This window comes from Canis aureus, chromosome 12, assembly GCF_053574225.1.
Source record: "Canis aureus isolate CA01 chromosome 12, VMU_Caureus_v.1.0, whole genome shotgun sequence".
In the NCBI taxonomy this organism is placed as follows: Eukaryota; Metazoa; Chordata; class Mammalia; order Carnivora; family Canidae; genus Canis; species Canis aureus.
The window spans coordinates 28641928-28660395 of NC_135622.1; the positions used below are offsets into that span (position 1 = coordinate 28641928).

The 18468-nt window shown below is 43.5% G+C and overlaps 2 protein-coding genes across 10 annotated transcripts in view; one reads left to right on the top strand and one right to left on the bottom strand.

The window, feature by feature from the left end:
* ANAPC1 (anaphase promoting complex subunit 1) overlaps positions 1-14098 on the top strand; it is a 111419-nt gene extending 97321 nt beyond the window's left edge. For all 3 annotated transcript variants that reach the window (XM_077843311.1, XM_077843312.1, XM_077843313.1), the window contains 2 exons: positions 801-935; positions 5975-14098. In XM_077843311.1, coding sequence (XP_077699437.1) covers positions 801-935; positions 5975-6090 — 251 coding nt within the window. In that variant the 3' untranslated portion in view covers positions 6091-14098. The remainder of the gene's footprint in view (positions 1-800; positions 936-5974) is intronic.
* Positions 5119-18216, bottom strand: LOC144280863 (putative speedy protein E7). Of its 7 annotated transcripts, none has more exons than XM_077843316.1 (9): positions 18076-18214; positions 17538-17649; positions 16942-17064; positions 16577-16774; positions 15034-15092; positions 14637-14722; positions 13925-14099; positions 13732-13831; positions 5119-5380 (listed from the first exon to the last, which is right to left on the bottom strand). In XM_077843316.1, the coding sequence occupies exons 2-8, from the start codon at positions 17551-17553 to the stop codon at positions 13772-13774; spliced, it is 717 nt and encodes a 238-aa protein (XP_077699442.1). In that variant the 5' UTR covers positions 17554-17649; positions 18076-18214; the 3' UTR covers positions 5119-5380; positions 13732-13771. The 7 variants fall into 7 exon arrangements, with proteins under 7 accessions (XP_077699442.1, XP_077699444.1, XP_077699443.1 ...); XM_077843318.1 differs by lacking the exon at positions 5119-5380 and adding an exon at positions 5960-6909; XM_077843317.1 differs by lacking the exon at positions 5119-5380 and adding an exon at positions 7394-7412.
* Positions 18217-18468: the final 252 nt, after the last annotated feature.

The window sequence follows — 18468 nt, forward strand, 5'->3', positions numbered from 1 at the left end:
ATTTATTTATTCATGAGAAACAGAGACAGAGAGAGGCAGAGACATAGGCAGAGGGAGAAGCAGGCTCCATGCTGGGAGCCCAGTATGGGACTCGATCCAGCATTCCAGAATCATGCCCTGAGCTAAAGGCAGACGCCCAACCACTGAGCCACCCAGGCATCCCAATGTCTCTGGTTTGAATTGGAATTCATGCACATTCCTCAGTCAGTCCTTGTGGCAGAGAATGTCTGTTACTGAATAGGTTAAGTCTGTCAGTTCCTGAACCAATCACACTGTTGAGAATGGGGTTGCCCTTATTGTCCTGGACCAGTGGTTCTCAAAGTGTGGTCTCTGGAGCAGCAGCAGCATCACCTGAGAACTTCTTAGAAATGTAATTTTCCTCACCCCATCCAAAAAGTTTTGGGGATGAGGCCCACTCATCTGTTTTAATCAACCCTGACAGGTGATTCAGATGCACCTTAAAGTTTGAGGAAGTCTGGCTAATAGTAATTAGAATCCAGTTCTGGAGCTGAAGTTAGTCCCCTCAAATGTTATATACTGCAGAGAAGAAGGATCATAAAATGGATATTTGGAAAGACAGCATACAAGGACCACTATCCTTCTATAGCACTCATCACAATTTCTAATTATGCATTTGTTTGTGTAACATCTCTGTTCCTTACAACACTTTATACTCTGTGGTGACAGTCTGGTTTACCACTGTAGCCCTAATTCCCAGCATAGTACCTGTCTAGTGTATGTTAAATGCTTAATGAGTTCTGGATGAGAACCTCATTTCCATTTGTGTATTTCTCTCACAGCTGGGGGTGATGTGTGTGTGCACGCCTACCTCAGTGGACAGCCCTTCGAAGAATCTCAGCTGAGCATGCTGGCTTGTTTCCTTGTCTACCACTCAGTACCAGCTCCATGGCACCTGCCATCTATAGGACTAGAAGGTAATTATTGATCTAAGTCCTCTTCAGTACCTGTATTATTGACTCACTTATTTTTTAAGTATCTTGGTAGGAGGTAATTCTAGTGAGTTAGGTGTTGGTTTTCATTTGTGTTTGGGTGTTATTGTTGAGAACTTTTTCTCAAAACATCTGAACTTTATACACCCGTAAACTTTTATTTACATTCAGAAAAGGATGGGTTCTTCAGAGAGCCCCAAGCACCAGTAAATACTAATAAATTAAATATTTATATTATTTTTTTTTCTTAATTTTTATTAAAGTTATTTTTATCTTTATTTTCTGGGTTTTTAGTTTGGATGTTTCTTTTTAATCAGATAATCGTAATTTCCAATATTATAAAGTTTTAAGATGACCAGGTACCTGATTTTGTGTGAATTTGAATGTTTTTGTAATACAGAGTTTGAAATATTAGCACTTCACTGTATTTTTCAGAATATGTAATCAGATATGGAGTTTTCCCAGTAACCTGAATCAAAATACAATTCTAAGCACTTTTATTATTATCACTTTCAAATTTCTGCTTATCAACTGAGATTCAAAATGGCTTTTAAGAAGAGGAAAGATTGCTCCATTTAATCATTTAAAATTTAATAACATTATAATTTATTGCTGTTTTGAAAACCTCAGATAAAAATGTACTATCTAGAGACTTCTAGTTATAGACATGATGGAATTACTTATATTGGACTGACTCTCCCACAAAAATAAATATAAAAATTTGACAGACTACATAAAACAGCTCTTTAAAGAAATTGGTAGCAACCATGCTGGCCAGACTTGATTGAGGCCACAGTCCCCACAAGAAGGGAAGCATAGTGAGGAAACTCAATATTTACTCTGGCTTTCTCCCAAAGGCATTTGCTAGTTCATAGCACAAGAAGTAGAGTCCCAGCAAAAGGCAGTAGTGCTGCTGGGCAGGGTAGCCAGAGTTTGGGTTAACAATTGCTTGAGAATCTAGAACTTGAGCTAAATCCAAAGTAGGATGGAGAATAGAGTAAAACTGGGATGTACTCAAAACTCAAAAACCTGGAAGTACTCATTTCTTGAGACACATACCAAATCTTAACCTATATGTGCATAGGATAAGACTCCAAGAAATCTAGCAAAAGCCAAGAGACTAAAAATGTAGGCAAATATTTCAACAACATAATGCCAAGGAAACAAAGGGTAGAATTCCAGGGCTGCCAAAGTGAAGTGGCTTTGACAAACATCCCAGCCATCTGATGAAACCACAGCAGGACCAAGCCCTAGGAGTAAAGTAAAAAGTGAAATAGAAGACCTAAAGTTAGCCTCAAGCAGAACAAAGGAAATCTGTTTGCATTCTACCTGCCTTATAACCTTCTTAGGAAGAATAAAGTATATGCTGAACCTTTATAGTTTTTAATACATAGTATTTGGTGTTGAATAAAGAATTATAACAAAAAAGGTAACAGAAACTGACTTATATGTGATCTAGTTGTAATTACTAGATTTGGACTTAAAATAGCTGTAATATTTCCAAGAAATTAGATGAAAAGATAATTTCACCAAAAATCTAGAATCAGTAAGGGTTAAATGGGAATTCTAGAACTGAAAAATATAACTGAAATTAAGAATTCAGCATATGGATTAAGTAGTGTATCAGACATTTAGCACCTGCCTTCAGCTCAGGGCGTGATCTTAGAGACCTGGGATTAAGTCCTGCGTCAGGCTCCTTCTCCCTCTGCCTGTGTCTCTGCCTCTCTCTCTCTCTCTCTCTCTCTCTTTCTGTCTCTGTGTGTGTGTGTGTCTCTCATGAATAAATAAATAATATCTGATTTTCCCCAGTGTATAATCTTGGGAGATCCCAGGCTGTGGGGAGGAAGCGAGAACCTAAGTGGAGCCTGGGAGACTTCTTGAGTTGAGGTAATGAAGCTGAGAGTACAGGGAGACCAGAGGAGCTAGAGTTTTACAGGATGAAATGCCAGAGAGGAGAGAGCTACACAAAGAGAGAATGCCAGACATCTGCATAAGTTCCCCCTCAGCTATCAGAAGAGTACTTACTGGTCAGCACATGCATGTGAAGAAACTGTTTGTGGCTAGGGGAGAAACTGTCTACATGGATTAGAGGACACATTACCAGTTGTTTACACAGGTTCAGGAATAGTGCCTCTTCTCACAACTTCATAATTTAAGGGGCTTTAGATACTCAGAATGGTCTTGCTTTAGTAATGGGAAATACTTAGCTCTAGACTAAATAGACCTGAGTGTATTCTGGTCCCACTTTACAAAGCTCAAAAGTGTGGCACAAAAGCATCAAATTGTTTTTCAAGAAATGTAATTCTAGAATAAAGCCCAAGAACATAGAAATACAGAAATATCTGGCACCCAACAAGGTAAAGTCACAATATCTGTTATACAAAGAAATAGGAAAATAGGACCTATAGATGAGATGAAAAATCAATTAAAACTGATCTGGAATTGACATAGATGTTCAATTGGCAGACAAGGACATTAAGACCATTCTTATAACTATTCTGTATTTCAGAACATTAAGACATATAGAAGATATAAAATACTATAATTGAACTTTTTGAGATGAAGACTGGAGTGTTTGAGATGAAGAGTACACTGAATGGGAATAATGGGCAGGTTAGACATTCCATAATAAAAAGTTTGCAAATGTGAAGACATAGCAATAGAAACTGTCCAAAATTAAATGTAAAAGTACAAGAAGGAAAAAGGAACATAGCATTAATGAAATAAGCTGTGAAAAGGACCCAATTTACATGTGATTGGAGTCCTTGAAGAAGAGAGAGTCCCTGGAAAACTGAGGGGGGAGGGACACAACAGAAAAAATATTTGAAGAAATAATGGCTGGAAATTTTCCAAATTTGATGAAAACTGTAAATCCCACAGATTGAAAAATTCAGTGAATCCCAAGCATGAGAAATATGATTAAAGTTACATTAAGGCATATCATAACCAGATTGCCCAAAACTGGTGGTAAAAAAAAAAAGCCTTAAAAGCAGCTAGAGGAAAAAAGACATGCTACACACAGATAAAAATAAGAGTAACTTTGTATTTCTTGCAGGAAGCAAGGCAAGTGATAGATTAGTGGAGTAGAGGATGCAAAGGAAAACTAAAATGTCTTAGAATTTTATACCCAGCAAAAATATCTTTCAAAACAGTCATGAAATAAAGCCTTTTCCAGACACACAAAAGCTGACAAAATTCATTACCAGCAGACCCACACTATTGGAAATGTTGTCTATTAAGTCCTTTGGGCAGAGGGAAATAATGTTAGATGGAGATAGGGGCTACACAAAGGCATGCACAATATTGGAAATGGTAATGACATGGGTTTATTTATGCAAGGCTTCTTCTAAAAATACTTTTTTAAAGACCATTGATGGAATGAAAATAATAACAATGTACTATGGAGTTTATAAAACATGAAAAGTGAAAAGTATGGAATGGTAGTTCAAAGGCTGGGAAGGGAGAAATGGAAGTGCTGTTGGAAGGCCCTTATGCTAGGGGATCCCTGGGTGGCTCAGCAGTTTAGCGCCTGCCTTTGGCTCAGGGCGTGATCCTGGAGTCCTGGGATCGAGTCCCACATTGGGCTCCCGTCATGGAGCCTGCTTCTCCCTCTGCCTATGGCTCTGCCCCTCTCTCTCTCTCTCTCTCTCTCTCTCTCTCTCTCTCTCTCTCTCTGTGTCTCTCATGAATAAATAAATAAAATCTTAAAAAAAAAAAAAAGGAAGGCCCTTATGCTAATATGTGAGGTGGTATAATCTCATTTGAAGGTAATCTTTGATAATTTAAAGGTGTATGCTGGAAATCATAAAGCAATTACTAAGAAGACAGAGTCAGAACATACTGCAACAAAGGAGCTATAGTGGAAGCATAAAAAGTCATAAAAAGTAATCCAAAAGAGACAGAAAAAGAGGACAATGGGGAAAAGAGCACAAATGGAAAACAAAGATCAAGATGATACCTTTCACTCTAACCATTTTAGTGTCACGTTGAATGTCAGTGGTCTGTTAGATTCCATAGTGCATTAGTATGTTGAAGTTGTTTCATATCTTCCTGGATGTTTTTATTCTATGTGCTTGAGTTTTAGCAAGGTCTGGGGAACACCATAGATTATCAGTTAAATAGGAAACTTGTCTTAATTTCTGCTGAGGTTTATTAAACATTTAATTCAGCTGACTGGCAGAGCCCAATCAATCAAAGGAAATACTTAGGAGAAAGTTTTCTCCCTTATATTCTGTGTAGCACAGCTCTTTCTTGTGTTAGTCATGCCTTAATCAGCCACTTGATCATATTGATCTGTCCATCTTCATGAGCTCCTGTGATCCTGTCCCCTCTGTTGTCTGCAGGTCTGCGAGGATGCTTGCTGTGGCCTAGAGTTGCAGGAACTTTATATACATATATGTTGAGGCTAGGAGAGAGGGAGTAGTGGACAGCTGCATATAGTGGGATGGAGGCAAAACGGAAGATGATGCTTAATAGGAGTTTCAGGTTATATACCTACTACTTTCTTTAGAGCAGTGGTTCTTAACCTTGGCTGTGCATCAGAATCACCCAGGCAGCCTTCACACTCCAGATGTCCAGGTTGTACTCTATATGAATTACATTGGAATATCTGTGGGACCAGAGTTGAGAACCTTTGCTTCTTAGAGGGTGGGGCAATAGATTAACGTCCATGTATTTAAGCCTATGTTCTTTTCTTGGGTACATGTTGGGGTATATAGATTAGGGTAATTGAAAGTAGATGGGCACATTTATTAATTCTATTTAAGTAATATATAATTAAATATTAATAGTTTCAGATGTCACAGGTCACTTTCTGAAGTACAAAATGGATACATTTACATTTTTATGTCATTTTACTGTACATTTGGGAAATTCATAGATTAAATGTTATCTTTGGGGAATTGTTTTCAAAGGGAATAATGTCATCTTTAAATGTGATTACGTGTCTGAAGCTTCCGTGAAAGGGGTGTGCAACTGAATTTATTTACAAGAGTGACTTTTTCCCCCCATTTCCATTTCTTTAGGGAGCACAAGCTTTGCTGAACTCCTCTTCAAATTTAAACAGCTGAAAATGCCAGTGCGAGCTTTGCTAAGATTGGCTCCTTTACTTCTTGGAAATCCACAGCCAATGGTTATGTGATCATGTCTGTTGGTAAACCTACCCTGAAACGTGACTTCTGAACAAAAACATGACCAAACAACAAAGCTAAAGAAACATTTATAAATTTTATAATATAACTAGGGGGAAAATAAGCTGCACAAACCTCAATGTATTTTAAAATTTAAGTGTTTTAAATATTCCAGAGGCTCTGTTGCTGTCAGCATTAACATTATATGATATATAAAAGTGAGTTAAAATTTACTTTTGTAAATAAAGTTTTTTGGTTTGTTTTCAAAACTCTTGATTATTTTAGTTTGGGATTCAGAGAATAGAGCAGTAGGCACTAGGGTGAAAATTCATTTAAAAATCTTTCAACTGTGGTGATTCAGATAAAGTGATTATGTTCAAGTTTGCAAGGTTTTTAAAGAAACTCTGTCATCAAGTTTTACTCTCTACAGCAAGAAAATGGCTTTTAGCATCTCCTAACATGTCACAGTTTTCCAGTCTAAAATTAGTGTGTACTTTCTGTGATGGTGCCAGGCCTCCTCCAGTCACCTTAAGTGGGAAGACATTTATACCCTAATGAAGAATTGCTCAACGCGAAGCCTGTTGTAAATAGAGGAAATATGCAATTTCCATTATAGAGAGGTATTCAGAAATAGCATTTAAAAATAAATTGCATTTCCACTCAAGATTTAGAGAATGAACATCTGTATCAAGAGTTTTAGACTAAGTAATGATGAAAGATAATCACGTAGAGGTGCCTCCAGCTTCAGGTCTCCCATACAGGAAGAAGAAAACTCCCTGCTATCCAGATTCTGACATATGCCCTGTGTTACCTGAATGGCCAGTGGGACCCTAAACAGGTAGAAGCAGCAAGATTCATTCAGTCATTCCACATTTCCACATCCTGAATTTTGCTTTTTAGTTTTAAAGGTAAAAATCAAATAGAAAGGTTTCCATTGAGATTTTGGCAAAAACCTATGTGGCAATTGCTTCTGCAGGGTGGGCTTGCATTTACAAGGCACACTTCTGGAGGCAACTCATTCTCTCTAGACTCAATATTCCATCTGCATGCTTGCCTCAAGCACTTGCTCTTGCATATAGAACATAGGCAAGATGTGGCTGATTGGGAGGGCGAAATGTGTTTCCCTTTCACACTTAGCTAGCTTTTCTTATAATTAAAACTAAAAGAAAACAATTAAAATGGTAGATTACAGAAATTCCATTTGAATCAAGATTTAAAGAACTCAGTATCTAGGCAACTGTTGGTATCTTCAGTCTCAGTTGTTATAATTTGTATTCTTTTTTCTGAAGGATGACTTGAGAGGGTATTCTGGGCAGCCTTATGAGCAGACATGCTAGAAACATCAAAGAAATGAATGCCATCTATTTATGTGTTCTGGTAGCTATCACCATTCAGAATATTTCAGCCTCCTCAAAGTTAAGACAAGGGAAGAGCTGGAGAAGTGCATCTGGTTCCTAAGGGTTTTGGCCCAGAAGTGGCATGTGCCACTTCCAGTTACAGCCTATTGGCAGGAAGTAGTCACCTTGATCTGCCTCCTGTGACTCTTCCATGTGTCCACGAAGGGGAGGAGAACCAGACGCTGCTGAGTACTGGTTACTTAATGTCACAGTATGGTTCCCAGCTTACTCATAATTACCCACATTCATCCTTTCTACTTACCCAGATATAAATGCTTCCATAGGTTGGACATAATTAAAGAAATAGTTACACACACATGCATACTAAGAGAGATTATTGCCTCTCCGTTGGAGCCTGACATCTGTGCCCCTCCCTCGAGTAAGAGGTCCTGTAAATAGTGAAGGCATGAACTTGTGGGTAGCTCTGAGGCATGGACACCAGACCCTAGTAGGAGTGTCCATTGAGTTAAGCTCTACAGAGCTTCCCTCGGTGCTGCCCAGTCTTGAGTAAGGCTACTTTTTACCATTTGTCTAGAAATCAGCTGACTTCACAGTTAAGAGATCTTCTGACAGCCCAGAGGAAGTACGCAGGAAGGGTCCTCTCATATCTGTGCTTGATGATCCATGTACAGACCTACTTGGTCTGGGAGGCCGGTGTGCCTGTATGGCAGATGGGTCGGAGCTTGGGCAGAAAAACTGGAGCTTGGGAACCAGGATTCTGAGTAGAAGCCAGAACATGTGGAACCAAGGCAGGAATTGCCAGAGGAATGGATTTGTGTTGATTCTGAGGAAGGCCATGTCAAAGTCTAGTCTGAGGGACAAGAATAGACCAAAGTCCGGAGATGATGTTGGGAGCTGGGTGAAACTGGAAGGTCATGGCCAATTTGAGATCCTAACCAGGGAGACTTTGTTGCCTCCTGCATATAAAGTTGGGGGCTTGGCTTATGGGTTCTTCTATCCTTATACCGCATTTTGTAGAAGATCACTAGCCATATAAAGATCTCTTCTGATTCAGCTATGGGGGAGGGGACAGGATTTGGTCACCCCTCTGTGCTCAGTGTCTGCAGTTTTCAACCAGCAGTGGAAGGAAGCAGAGGAGAGGTGGAGGTGCTATTTAGAGAGAGTATGCAGGCTGGAGGCCTCTGTTACCACTTAGCAACCACCCTGCAGATACCCATGTGGTTTACAAAGGTTCCCAGGTGACTGGCTTTTCCTGTTTCCAAGGGCCAGCTGGGTTTCCTCAACCCTGATATACATCAGTTGCTTCTCATTAGTCACCTTTAGGAAAGTCTTTTTTGCTAAATTGAAAGAAAAGCTTCTAAAACCATATCCTTAATTCTTGCCTGTGGATAAGGATGGACTTGCCTGTTAGCATCCTGTTGCTTTGCTCCATGTTATGTGCTTGAGTGAAATGGAGGCCAGGATGGAGAGCAGGGGTTGCCCAGATGGCAAGACCTTCATTCTTCAGGCGCTACATTAAAGGTCAGCACTGGAAGATCTTTCTACCCCTCTTTCCACAGCTGAGATCCCTGAGGCTCAGGAAAGGAGGTGGCTGGCCCAAGGTTGCACTGCTCCCGTCCCAAGCCTGGGCTGTCAGACCATACTGCTCTAACTCCTGAACCTGGGTCATTACTGCCTCTCCTCTTAGTGTTGAGAAAGAGCCAGAGTGACATTGCACTTGGCAGTTTGTGGATCCTTCCTTTCTCTGTGCATCTTTAGAAAAACCAAGGCCTTTGTGTTATTTCTTGGAATTAGATTGAGTTAGTCTGTGTGCTGCTTTCTTGGTCATAGAACTACCATCTTAATTTAAAATGGTTCTTTTAGCTAAAAATATTTCTTCTATTCTGTGGTACATTCTAACATGAAATAGGAAATTTAGAAAAAAATTTATACTAGGTTCAATAAACTCAGTGAAAATCTGTAAGTAACTGCATGTTAATAATTTCCACTGCTTTTACTCCAATACATAGGTGTGAAATCTGTTGCCTTGTCTCTGTAGTTAATGGATCTGTCTCTGTCTTTCACGTATGCTGCCTTGTGGGGCTGTAGTCTAGCCATGGAGTTCCAGAACCCAGATGTGTTAGATCATGATCCTGGTAATCATATCACTGGGGGGGACTTAACACAGGGACAGTGTTTAGAAGCTGGTTAGTGCCACTCATGTTCTTTCATTTGTCTTATGTTCATATTTGTGCATATTTTTCATTGAATCAAGACTGTTTTGTTCACTTACTGTGTACCATTCCAGAGATTAAGAAGATAGTCTCATCAACTGGAAATGTAGGGAAATGTACACAGCTCTTCAACAATTGAAGAACCATTAGCAAATGCATTGTAATTGCTTCCCTAGCTGCATCACTCTGCCCGGGTAAGATCTAGATGAGATGAGCACCAGCCCCTGCTTGATGAGATGTCTGCAAAACCCCGGGGTGGGGAATGGGGGTGCTGTCTTGTGTTATCTTGCTCCAAACGCCCTCTCTGCTTCTCTAGTTAATTTGTGGGTCATCTAACTGTTCCCTTTTCATTGGCTGGTTGTCAACTCAGTATCTTTACTACCTCCTCTTCTCTTTGCTCCCCCTCCAGCTGTTTCCTGTGTGGGGCCAGGTAAGTGTGTGCCACTGTGAGGAGCTGGTGAGAGATGCCCACTCGAGGCTTGGAGGTGGAAGAGGTGGCCAAGCTGTTGCTGTCCTTCACTGGTCCCAGGCAGACACAAGGGCAAATGGTGCTCACCTGGCTGTAAGAAGCCAGTACCAGCTGTGACAGGTGCCCCCACCCCTGGCTTCTGTAGTTTTGCAGAGGCTTCTCAGTCCTTTCCTCCCCAAAGATTTCCATCTATTTCCCTTATCCACACCCTTTCTGTTTGGGTTCCTGAGCAAACCTTGTGCTGCTGCATAGGATGCAGTGACCCAGGTATGAACTTAGCCCCATCCCCAAGTCCCATAAAAGCCACATATCACCACTTGGTCTCCCCTGGTTTTGCTCATGGACTTCCCAGTCACTTGGCTATCTCTTGAGCTCCTGATGCTGTTCACCTTCCTTTTCCATTATCAAACCCTCGGGTGTGCTTTGACACTCTTAAGATTTTGTGATAATCCTGCAATCCATGTGCCAACTCATCTGGATGGCACCAACCTCAAGTCTCAATGGCAGTGACACTCCCCGCCCCGAGTGGCCTTGAGTTTCTCCCTAACACACTGAGAGGACTCACTAGAGGAAGAACGAATGCATGGTCTTTATCAGCTGAGTAACTGGAACGATGTGGGTTGGCCCTGTTTTGTGCCAGACTTCCTTTGACTGAGTCACTAGATACATGAGTGAGGAGAGAAACAACCTCTTAGCTTGTTTCTACCTTGGCCTTCTGGGGCTGCAAGGACGAGGTGTCATAGACAGTAAATACTATGATTATTTGCAACTGGAAAGTTCTGGAGGACTAAAGAAGAAAATGCTAAGCCCTCCTGGGATAGAGAGGGTTAAACAGCAACTGTATTGCTTCCTGAAAGGAGTCAACTTTTTACAAGACTGGCTATTCTGTCTATGCCTGACCGTGAGAGGTTCCTGGGAACCTTGTCATCATCAGCAATTTCATGGCAAAATCAGTCATTTCCATGGGAAAAAAGTGGCAAAGAGCTAAACAGTTTCTGATAACTGCAATTATTGTCCAATTAGATTTCTTATCTAAAATAGCTATATATATCTATCAGTATACCTATATATCCATCCATCCATCCAGCCATCCATCCATCCATCCATCTGTTGGGAGTGCTGTAAAATCTATGAGCATCACTGAGCAGATCGAGCTGTGTGGACCAACCCAGGCCTGTGGATATGCCTGTAATGTTGGGCACCTACCCTCAAAATCTTGCCCCCATCCCAAGTGTCCTTCCTAGTCTTTGAAGGGTTTTGCCCCTGAGAGTTCCTTCCCTTGGTATCCCTATGACAATCCCTACTATCATGTGAGGGCATTTGCATGGTGTACCATGAGCTCTCATGTTATTGTTAGTACCTCTGAATGATTTAAGGATAATCTCACAGAGAGCTGGGTTTTGCTTTGTGAATCAACCAGAAAATTTTTGAATAGAGTTTAGATTTATTAATGCAAATGATATGACTGATCTCAGTTGAGTCTCATTTTTTATATTGTTTCTATATTATATTTCTACTCTTTCTTATATTTACCATGTGTCTTTATTTGGTGTTTGCTCTCTTAAAATTTGTCCTTTCTTTGGCATTCACATTTAACACTAATATCCTCATAGGATTCTTCGTCCATGCCCCCCACCAACGGCCTTGTGTCTGACCTCCATGGCACCCTGGGATCTCCCCACCTGTCCCCCAGGCAGCCGTTCATGACTTTCTCCCTGTTTCCCTCTCTTCTCATTTTGAAAGTTGAAAGTTGGGTCATTTCTATGATGTCAGAGCATACACAATGGCACAGGAATCCCCCCTCTTATCCTCACTCTTGTTTCAGCCTTAGATCCACATGTCATCACACTCAGTACCTTCTGCTCATCTGCTGGCTGGACTTTCCCACTGTCTCTTCATTCAGTTGTAGCAGATTGTCGGGAAGGGTTCCAGGGACAATTGTCCCCAAGATGCTGATTGTCCTGAATGGGCTGGTCACATCCTGTATCCTCTGTCCTCATGTGTTTCTCCTCTTCCTGTCTTCTCTTTTCTTCACCATCTTCTAGCTGTTTCTGTGGCCTCTTCCTTCAGGTTCCTCCTCCTCAGTGATCCAGGCCTCTTCCAAGACTTTCTGTCCTTTCTCTCTCTGCCTGTCCTCTGTCTCTGCAGAGGCTCCTGCTCTGGTCTCTTGGCTTCTTTGGTCCCCCACCCCCACCCCGGCTCCATGTTACTATACCCTCCTGGATTATCCAGGGGGCAGGGCCTTTACTGGCTGACACCCGTAAGAAGGTTGGGGGGCATTGTGCTATTTGGGCTGCCATAGCCCTGGCTGTCCCTGCACCCTCCCTTCCTGCAGGTCTGAGGAAAGCTGGAGGCCCAGTACTGTCCCTCTGGGGCTCTGGGAGCCTGGGAAGGGAGCAGCAGCTTGGTGTTGGGGTAGGGGAAGGCAGGGGATGGGCAGGCGGGTGCTACAAGGAAGGAAAGCGGGATCAGAGCAGAAGACAAACCTTACCATAGGTGTGTAAGGGAAAGGGACTCCAGCAAAATCAGCTGCTGCCCTCATTGCTTGTAGAAGTGACCAGACCCAAGAGCAGCCCCTGTTAACCAGGATTTCTCTCTCTCTCTCTCTCTTTTTTTTTTTATTGTGATAATGCTGTTTTCTTTGGAATTTGAGATTTGGGGCATGTACAGTAGTTGTTGGTCCTCAAATAAGAAGCCTGTGGATGAATTAAACTTTATCCCAAACATGGTTATCACAGAGCACACTTGACCTTTTTTTCTTCTGTGGTCAGAATAGGCTCAGTCACACCCTGCAAAGAGGCGGGGGTGGCTCAGTTCACAAGATTATTCTGGTACGGCTATCTCTCCAGGCAAAGGGTTCCTTCTGCATTTCACCGAAAGTCTCCCTCAACTTCAAGTAGACCGAATTACAGAAACCAAATTTAAACGGGAAAAAAACAAACAAACAAACACATTCTAAAGAGTATGATGCTGGTCAAGTGGTCGTTTCCTCTAACTGTGTCATCTATTAGGTACTTCCTCACAGTTCTCCAGGTGCTTGTGTTCTTTTGTGCCCCAGTGATCTGATTTTTGCAGAGACCAGGAGCACTAGGAGCTTCTGTCTGTGACGAGACCCTGACACATCCTGCAGGGACCTAGCTACTAAGCTTGCTTCATGTGGGAGCAAAACACATACCGCTTTTGATGACATGTTGGAATTAATGTCTCTTTCCTCCCAAGAGCCACCAGGGTAACAGCCCCCTTTCCAGAAAGGGTGACTTCAGTGTCTTCCATTTATTTGTTTAAAATTTTCAACTCAGATCAAAACCCTACAGAGGTTTTCATTACTTAGATCTGCATTTCCAAGAGGTTTCCTAAAAATTTTTTTGATATGCAAATTGGGATCTTGTGTTACATACATAATTCCATAATCAAATTCATTTGAGGAATTTTGATACAAACACAGGTAATTACTTTCTTTATCATGGGAGTTCTTGGAGCCCTTACGATGCTAATATGCTTGAAGGGATGCTGTATTGCTTCTTCTTTATGCCCACCAGCCCAGGAGGTGCCTACCCAGCATGGGGGTGGGGGATGTCCAACCCTGCGGAGCCCCAGGGCACCTACACTCACCTGGACCACCTGCAGCCCCACCACTCTGTTTCCTGGGGACCTAGGGGGCGCATTGGCGCACCCGACTCCAGACCCAGTGATGTGGGTTCTGGGCCTGAATCTGAAAGGGAAACAAAGCAACATGAGTACCTGGAGGACAGGCCCAGCTCCACCACTTCTGGGGTGTGCCCCCTGGCCCTCATTTCCAACAGACCTCCTCACACAACTCAGGAGTGACCCAGGCTCGGTGCCCCATTGCATGGAAAAATTCCACCTTCAACTTCAGGAACTCCTTGTAGAGGTCTGGCCAGTGTTCCCTGCCCAGCAGGAACTGGAAGATGCTCCGTTTGGATGTGGGGTTGTCCTCCTCCATGTCGGAGGCAATGTAGCTGCCATGGGAAAAGACAGGAAGTTTGTCAGTCTCCAGTGATGGTTGGCAGCCTCAGGCAGCGCAACGGGGAGAGGCTGCACTGGTCACATGGGAACACCCAGTGCCCAGGGCAGTCTATCCAAGAGGGAGGGTCTGGGAAGCTCTATCTGCAGAGAGCCTGGGTCCAGAAAGTCAGCAAGACCATCCTTAGGACTAAGCCTGTGGGGCTTACACTATGCCTGGCCCAGGCCAAGGTTCTGGCTGCCTGCCATCTCCCTGGGACTTCTTCCCTCAGGTCACTCGGTCTCTCTCTGAGCAGCAAGTGATGTTTACTGGCTACTTTCATAGTCTTAGGACCTTACCTATTGTCTTCCCCTCCCCAATGACCGTGTGACCCCTGAAGGCCTTGTCTGCTCTGTAGTCAAGACGAACAACTACTTGGGACCTTCAGGCTCACGGGCATAACCAAGCCATCCCAATGGGGTAATGAGGCCATGGGATGGGGAGGTGGTGGTTTGGGGCAGAACTGAGAGCAAGTCCCCAAGGAGGCACTCACAGGGCCAGGAAAAAGTGGATCCTGTTGTAGAGGTGTCCAGGCAGCCCAACACGGCCGAAGTACTCCACCACCATGGAGAGCAGATACTGTGTGGACACGGAAGGCAGGTGAGAGGTGAATGGAAGGGGCGAGTGTGTCCCGCATGGTCCCATCCAATGGCCACAGTGGGAACCCCTCAGGGTGGGCTGTGCTGAAAACAGGAACTGACAGAAGGCCAGGAGAAGATGCCCAAGGGAAGGGCAGGCCATGGACGGTGTGTCCTTTCCTTCTCCGCCCCTGAGAGCAGGTCTCTCCAGGGCTTCTCCCGCATGAGCAGAAATCTGGTTCTCTGTTCCTGCTCCCATGGGATGGTGACTGCGGACCCCTCGGTCCCTCATCATTTTTGTGCTGCAGATACCTTATCAGACACTTTGAGGAAAATGTCAGCTTCCAAGAAGCTCTGGATAACAGGATCCTCTGCAAAGGAAGGGAGAAGTGATGAGGGCCTTGGAACAGCCCTTCTGGGAGAAGTGAGCGAAGGGCTGTGGGACATTCCAGAGGGAAGGAAAAAAGTTGGAGCCTCCCCAAGTTCCTTTGTCTCCAGGAAGTGGAGGCAGCCTCCTTTCTGCCAGGAAGGCTGTGAGTCTTAATGTTACTAATAGCTGCAATTCCTTCCAGTGAGGCTCTGAGTTTCAGCTGTGGGGCGTGGATTTCACTATTGTAATTTAAACTTCCCCATGAAGGGCAGGGATGCATCTGTTGATCATAGAGATGTGGTCCTGCTCTCAAAGCTTAACACATTTGCCCCAAGCCAGGAGCTTGGATGTGGCCATGGGTCTCTATGACACGGCATCCTTGTCACTTTATCATGCTGTGACCATGCAGAGCTTCCTACTGCCTCTGATCAACTGAGTGCCCTGAGCCTGTGGCAGATCACAACTCCTGGGCATCCTGCCCTCTCTCTCCTGGATCCCCTCACTTCCTGCAGATAATGACCTGGTCTCACCCACCCTCAGGCTTGTCTGGGATTAGAATTGTCCCCTGGAGGTACCATTTTCCAGGGGTGCCCTGAGAATGCAGGGTGCTGTCTAACTGTGGCTCCTTGCCTGGGACAATGACACTGCACACCAGGAAGGGATAGGATCATTTCATCCTCCTCCACCCTTCTGCAGCCAGTCTGGCTCTCTGCAGTAGAACTTTCTGTGATGATGAAAGCATTCTAGATCTGCATTGTTCAGTATGGTAGCCATTAGCCATGTGTGGCACACTTGAAATTTGGCTGATACTGAAAAACTGATTTTAAAAACCTTATTTAATTCATTTAAAATTAAATAATAGCTACATGTGGCTAAAGAATGCTGTATTGGACAATGTGATCTCAATGTTATCCCCAAACCTGTCACACTCAATCCTGCCACTGGTCCCGATGGCACCTTCCTTTACAGACATTCCCTAAGCACCCTATTCTGAAGAGTTCCCTTGTCTTTGCTCAAGCTCCATCTCCAAGCATCATTGCCTTTGAAAAACATTACTTCTCTACATTTGTCACTGGCTGAGAGCAACTTATTTCTGTATGAGTTTGTTTTTCTGTCTCCTCCCACCTTGAACAGCAAGATCTACGTTGTCTTTTCATTACTAATCTCTAAAATCTTAATTCGTGGGAATACATCAATGTATCTCAGTAGGCAGAGGCTGCACCCCTTGGTTTGTTCTGAAATGTCTTGACAGTTGAGCTCTCTCCACTGTAGCCTCCTCCCTATCTCTCCAAGAACTTGTCTCAAAGAGGAAGAACCTTCCAGCCACCCAGCAGAAGCAGGGTCACTCTGTGTCTGTGCCTCCTGGACGCCTTACAGCTTAGAGCCCAGGGGGAGGTTTGGGCATGGTCCCAGAGCCACTGCTTCCAACATGATTCTCAGCACGGCGAGGCCCTGTAATGTTCCATCAGCTCAGAGCGCACACACCCAGAAGTCGGTAGAATGCTTCTTGGTCTTCAGGGCGGTAACTTGGTCTTCTCCTCCTATTCATCCTGAGTTTCATTCCTTCAACATGATCAACAGTCCATATGTTTTTCTTCTGTCCCCTCTTCTTCCAGGACCTCAGCTCAGAGAGAGTTTCTGAGGCAGTGGAGTTGGATGTCAGGGTGCTACTCTCCTGCACAGCTGTAGAAACAAAAGATTCCAAGTAAGCATGGATGTGATCCACCTGAGAAATGTAGTTCTTTCCTTGCAACTCACTCTGAACACTGGACCTGGACCTAGTCTTGGGAAGACAAGATGACAAGTGGTCACTCTATAGTAACACTCTGTGCCGGGAAGCAGACACATACCTGCCTTGACATCCATTGATTTCCTCTTCTTCTGGCCTCTCATTCTCCTGACTTTCTGCTCAGAGACAGCCTCTGAAGAGGCAGAACTGGAGGCTAGAGGGCTCCTATTCCTATTCCGTGGAGCTGCAGGGAGACAGGAAGGACCCTGTGTCATCATGGTGGGAGAACCCACCTGGGAAATGCTAGGCTCTTCCTTTCCCACTTGCCTTGAGAATTTTGCATATGACATCTGGAGGGGTAAGAAAATGACCATCACCCCTTTGCACTTGTCTGTAAAAGAGGGTAGGAACGGAATTATTATTTCCCTTTCTTTGCCAGGCAAAAGCTGCTCTCCTGTGCATCTTTCCATGGACCATTCTGCCTGGAGGATACCTCTATAGAGGCAGATGTAACTTCTCTCATCATAGATGTCTTTAATAGTCACCAAAGTGAATGGGATAGTGACCTCCCTATCTCACCCTGAAAACCCTTTCCCTTGCCCATGAAGACCCAAACACATGAGAGTCAAGAGTAGGAAGGAGAAGTAATGTTGGAACCATGATGTTCTGTAAACTTCAGTCAGAGACTGTGGGTAGAAGCTAGATGACCACACATACCTGCCTTCCCTTCCATGCACACTCTTTTCTTCTGACTCTTCTTTGCAGGTCCTGTTGACTTCGAGCAATCTCTGAGGCAGCTGATGTGGAGCCTGGAGAGATCCTGTCTTCTCTATGTACGCAAAAATGGAAGGGACTCAACCTAATTCTGGCTGGACCACTTCTATTTGCTTAACCTACTCCTCATAAAACCTAATAGTAATTAAAATGGCAAAAATGGCTAACAGTTATTGATTGCTTATTGAACTTCCAATATTGATCAATGCATAAAGAATGACTTCATTCAATTCTTATAATGATCTATGAGGTAAGGTGTATAACTTAGATGATTTGTAGATGCAGAAATAGCAACTTGTCTAGGATCTGTTCCTTAACTGTGGTAGTGCACTTTGGATTTGGGATTAAGACTTGTATCTGGCCAGTGCTCAAGGAGAGGATGGCCAGGAGCAGCAAGAATTGAGCCTCAGTCACCTTTCTATGAGGGCTAAGCTGGATGGCCTTACATAATCAGTCTAGTACAGGAACGAGTGACACTCACCCAGAGTCCACTTCCTGGCTGTTTCAGGATCTAGGCCTCTCACACTTACCCGGAGCACAGCCTCAGAATAGTGTGAGAAGAACACTGACTATAGCCAGGTCTTTGGGAACAAATGGCTTCCGAGATTCTGGAGCCCTTGACACAAGTCACTGATGACATCACACCATTCCACCAGGAACTGGTCTTTGGTCTGTACAAGGTACTCAAGGAAAAGATGATAGGCCTCAAGGACAGAGCAGTTAGTGTCCCAGCCTGAGCACCAGACTCACCTCTTCTTATCCCAACACTATCTCTGCTTTGAAACTCATCTTGTATTTAATCAAATCAATTAATAAGATGAAAGCAATACACCCATGTATCAAAACACAAACTTAAAAGCTGACTAATTCCTCA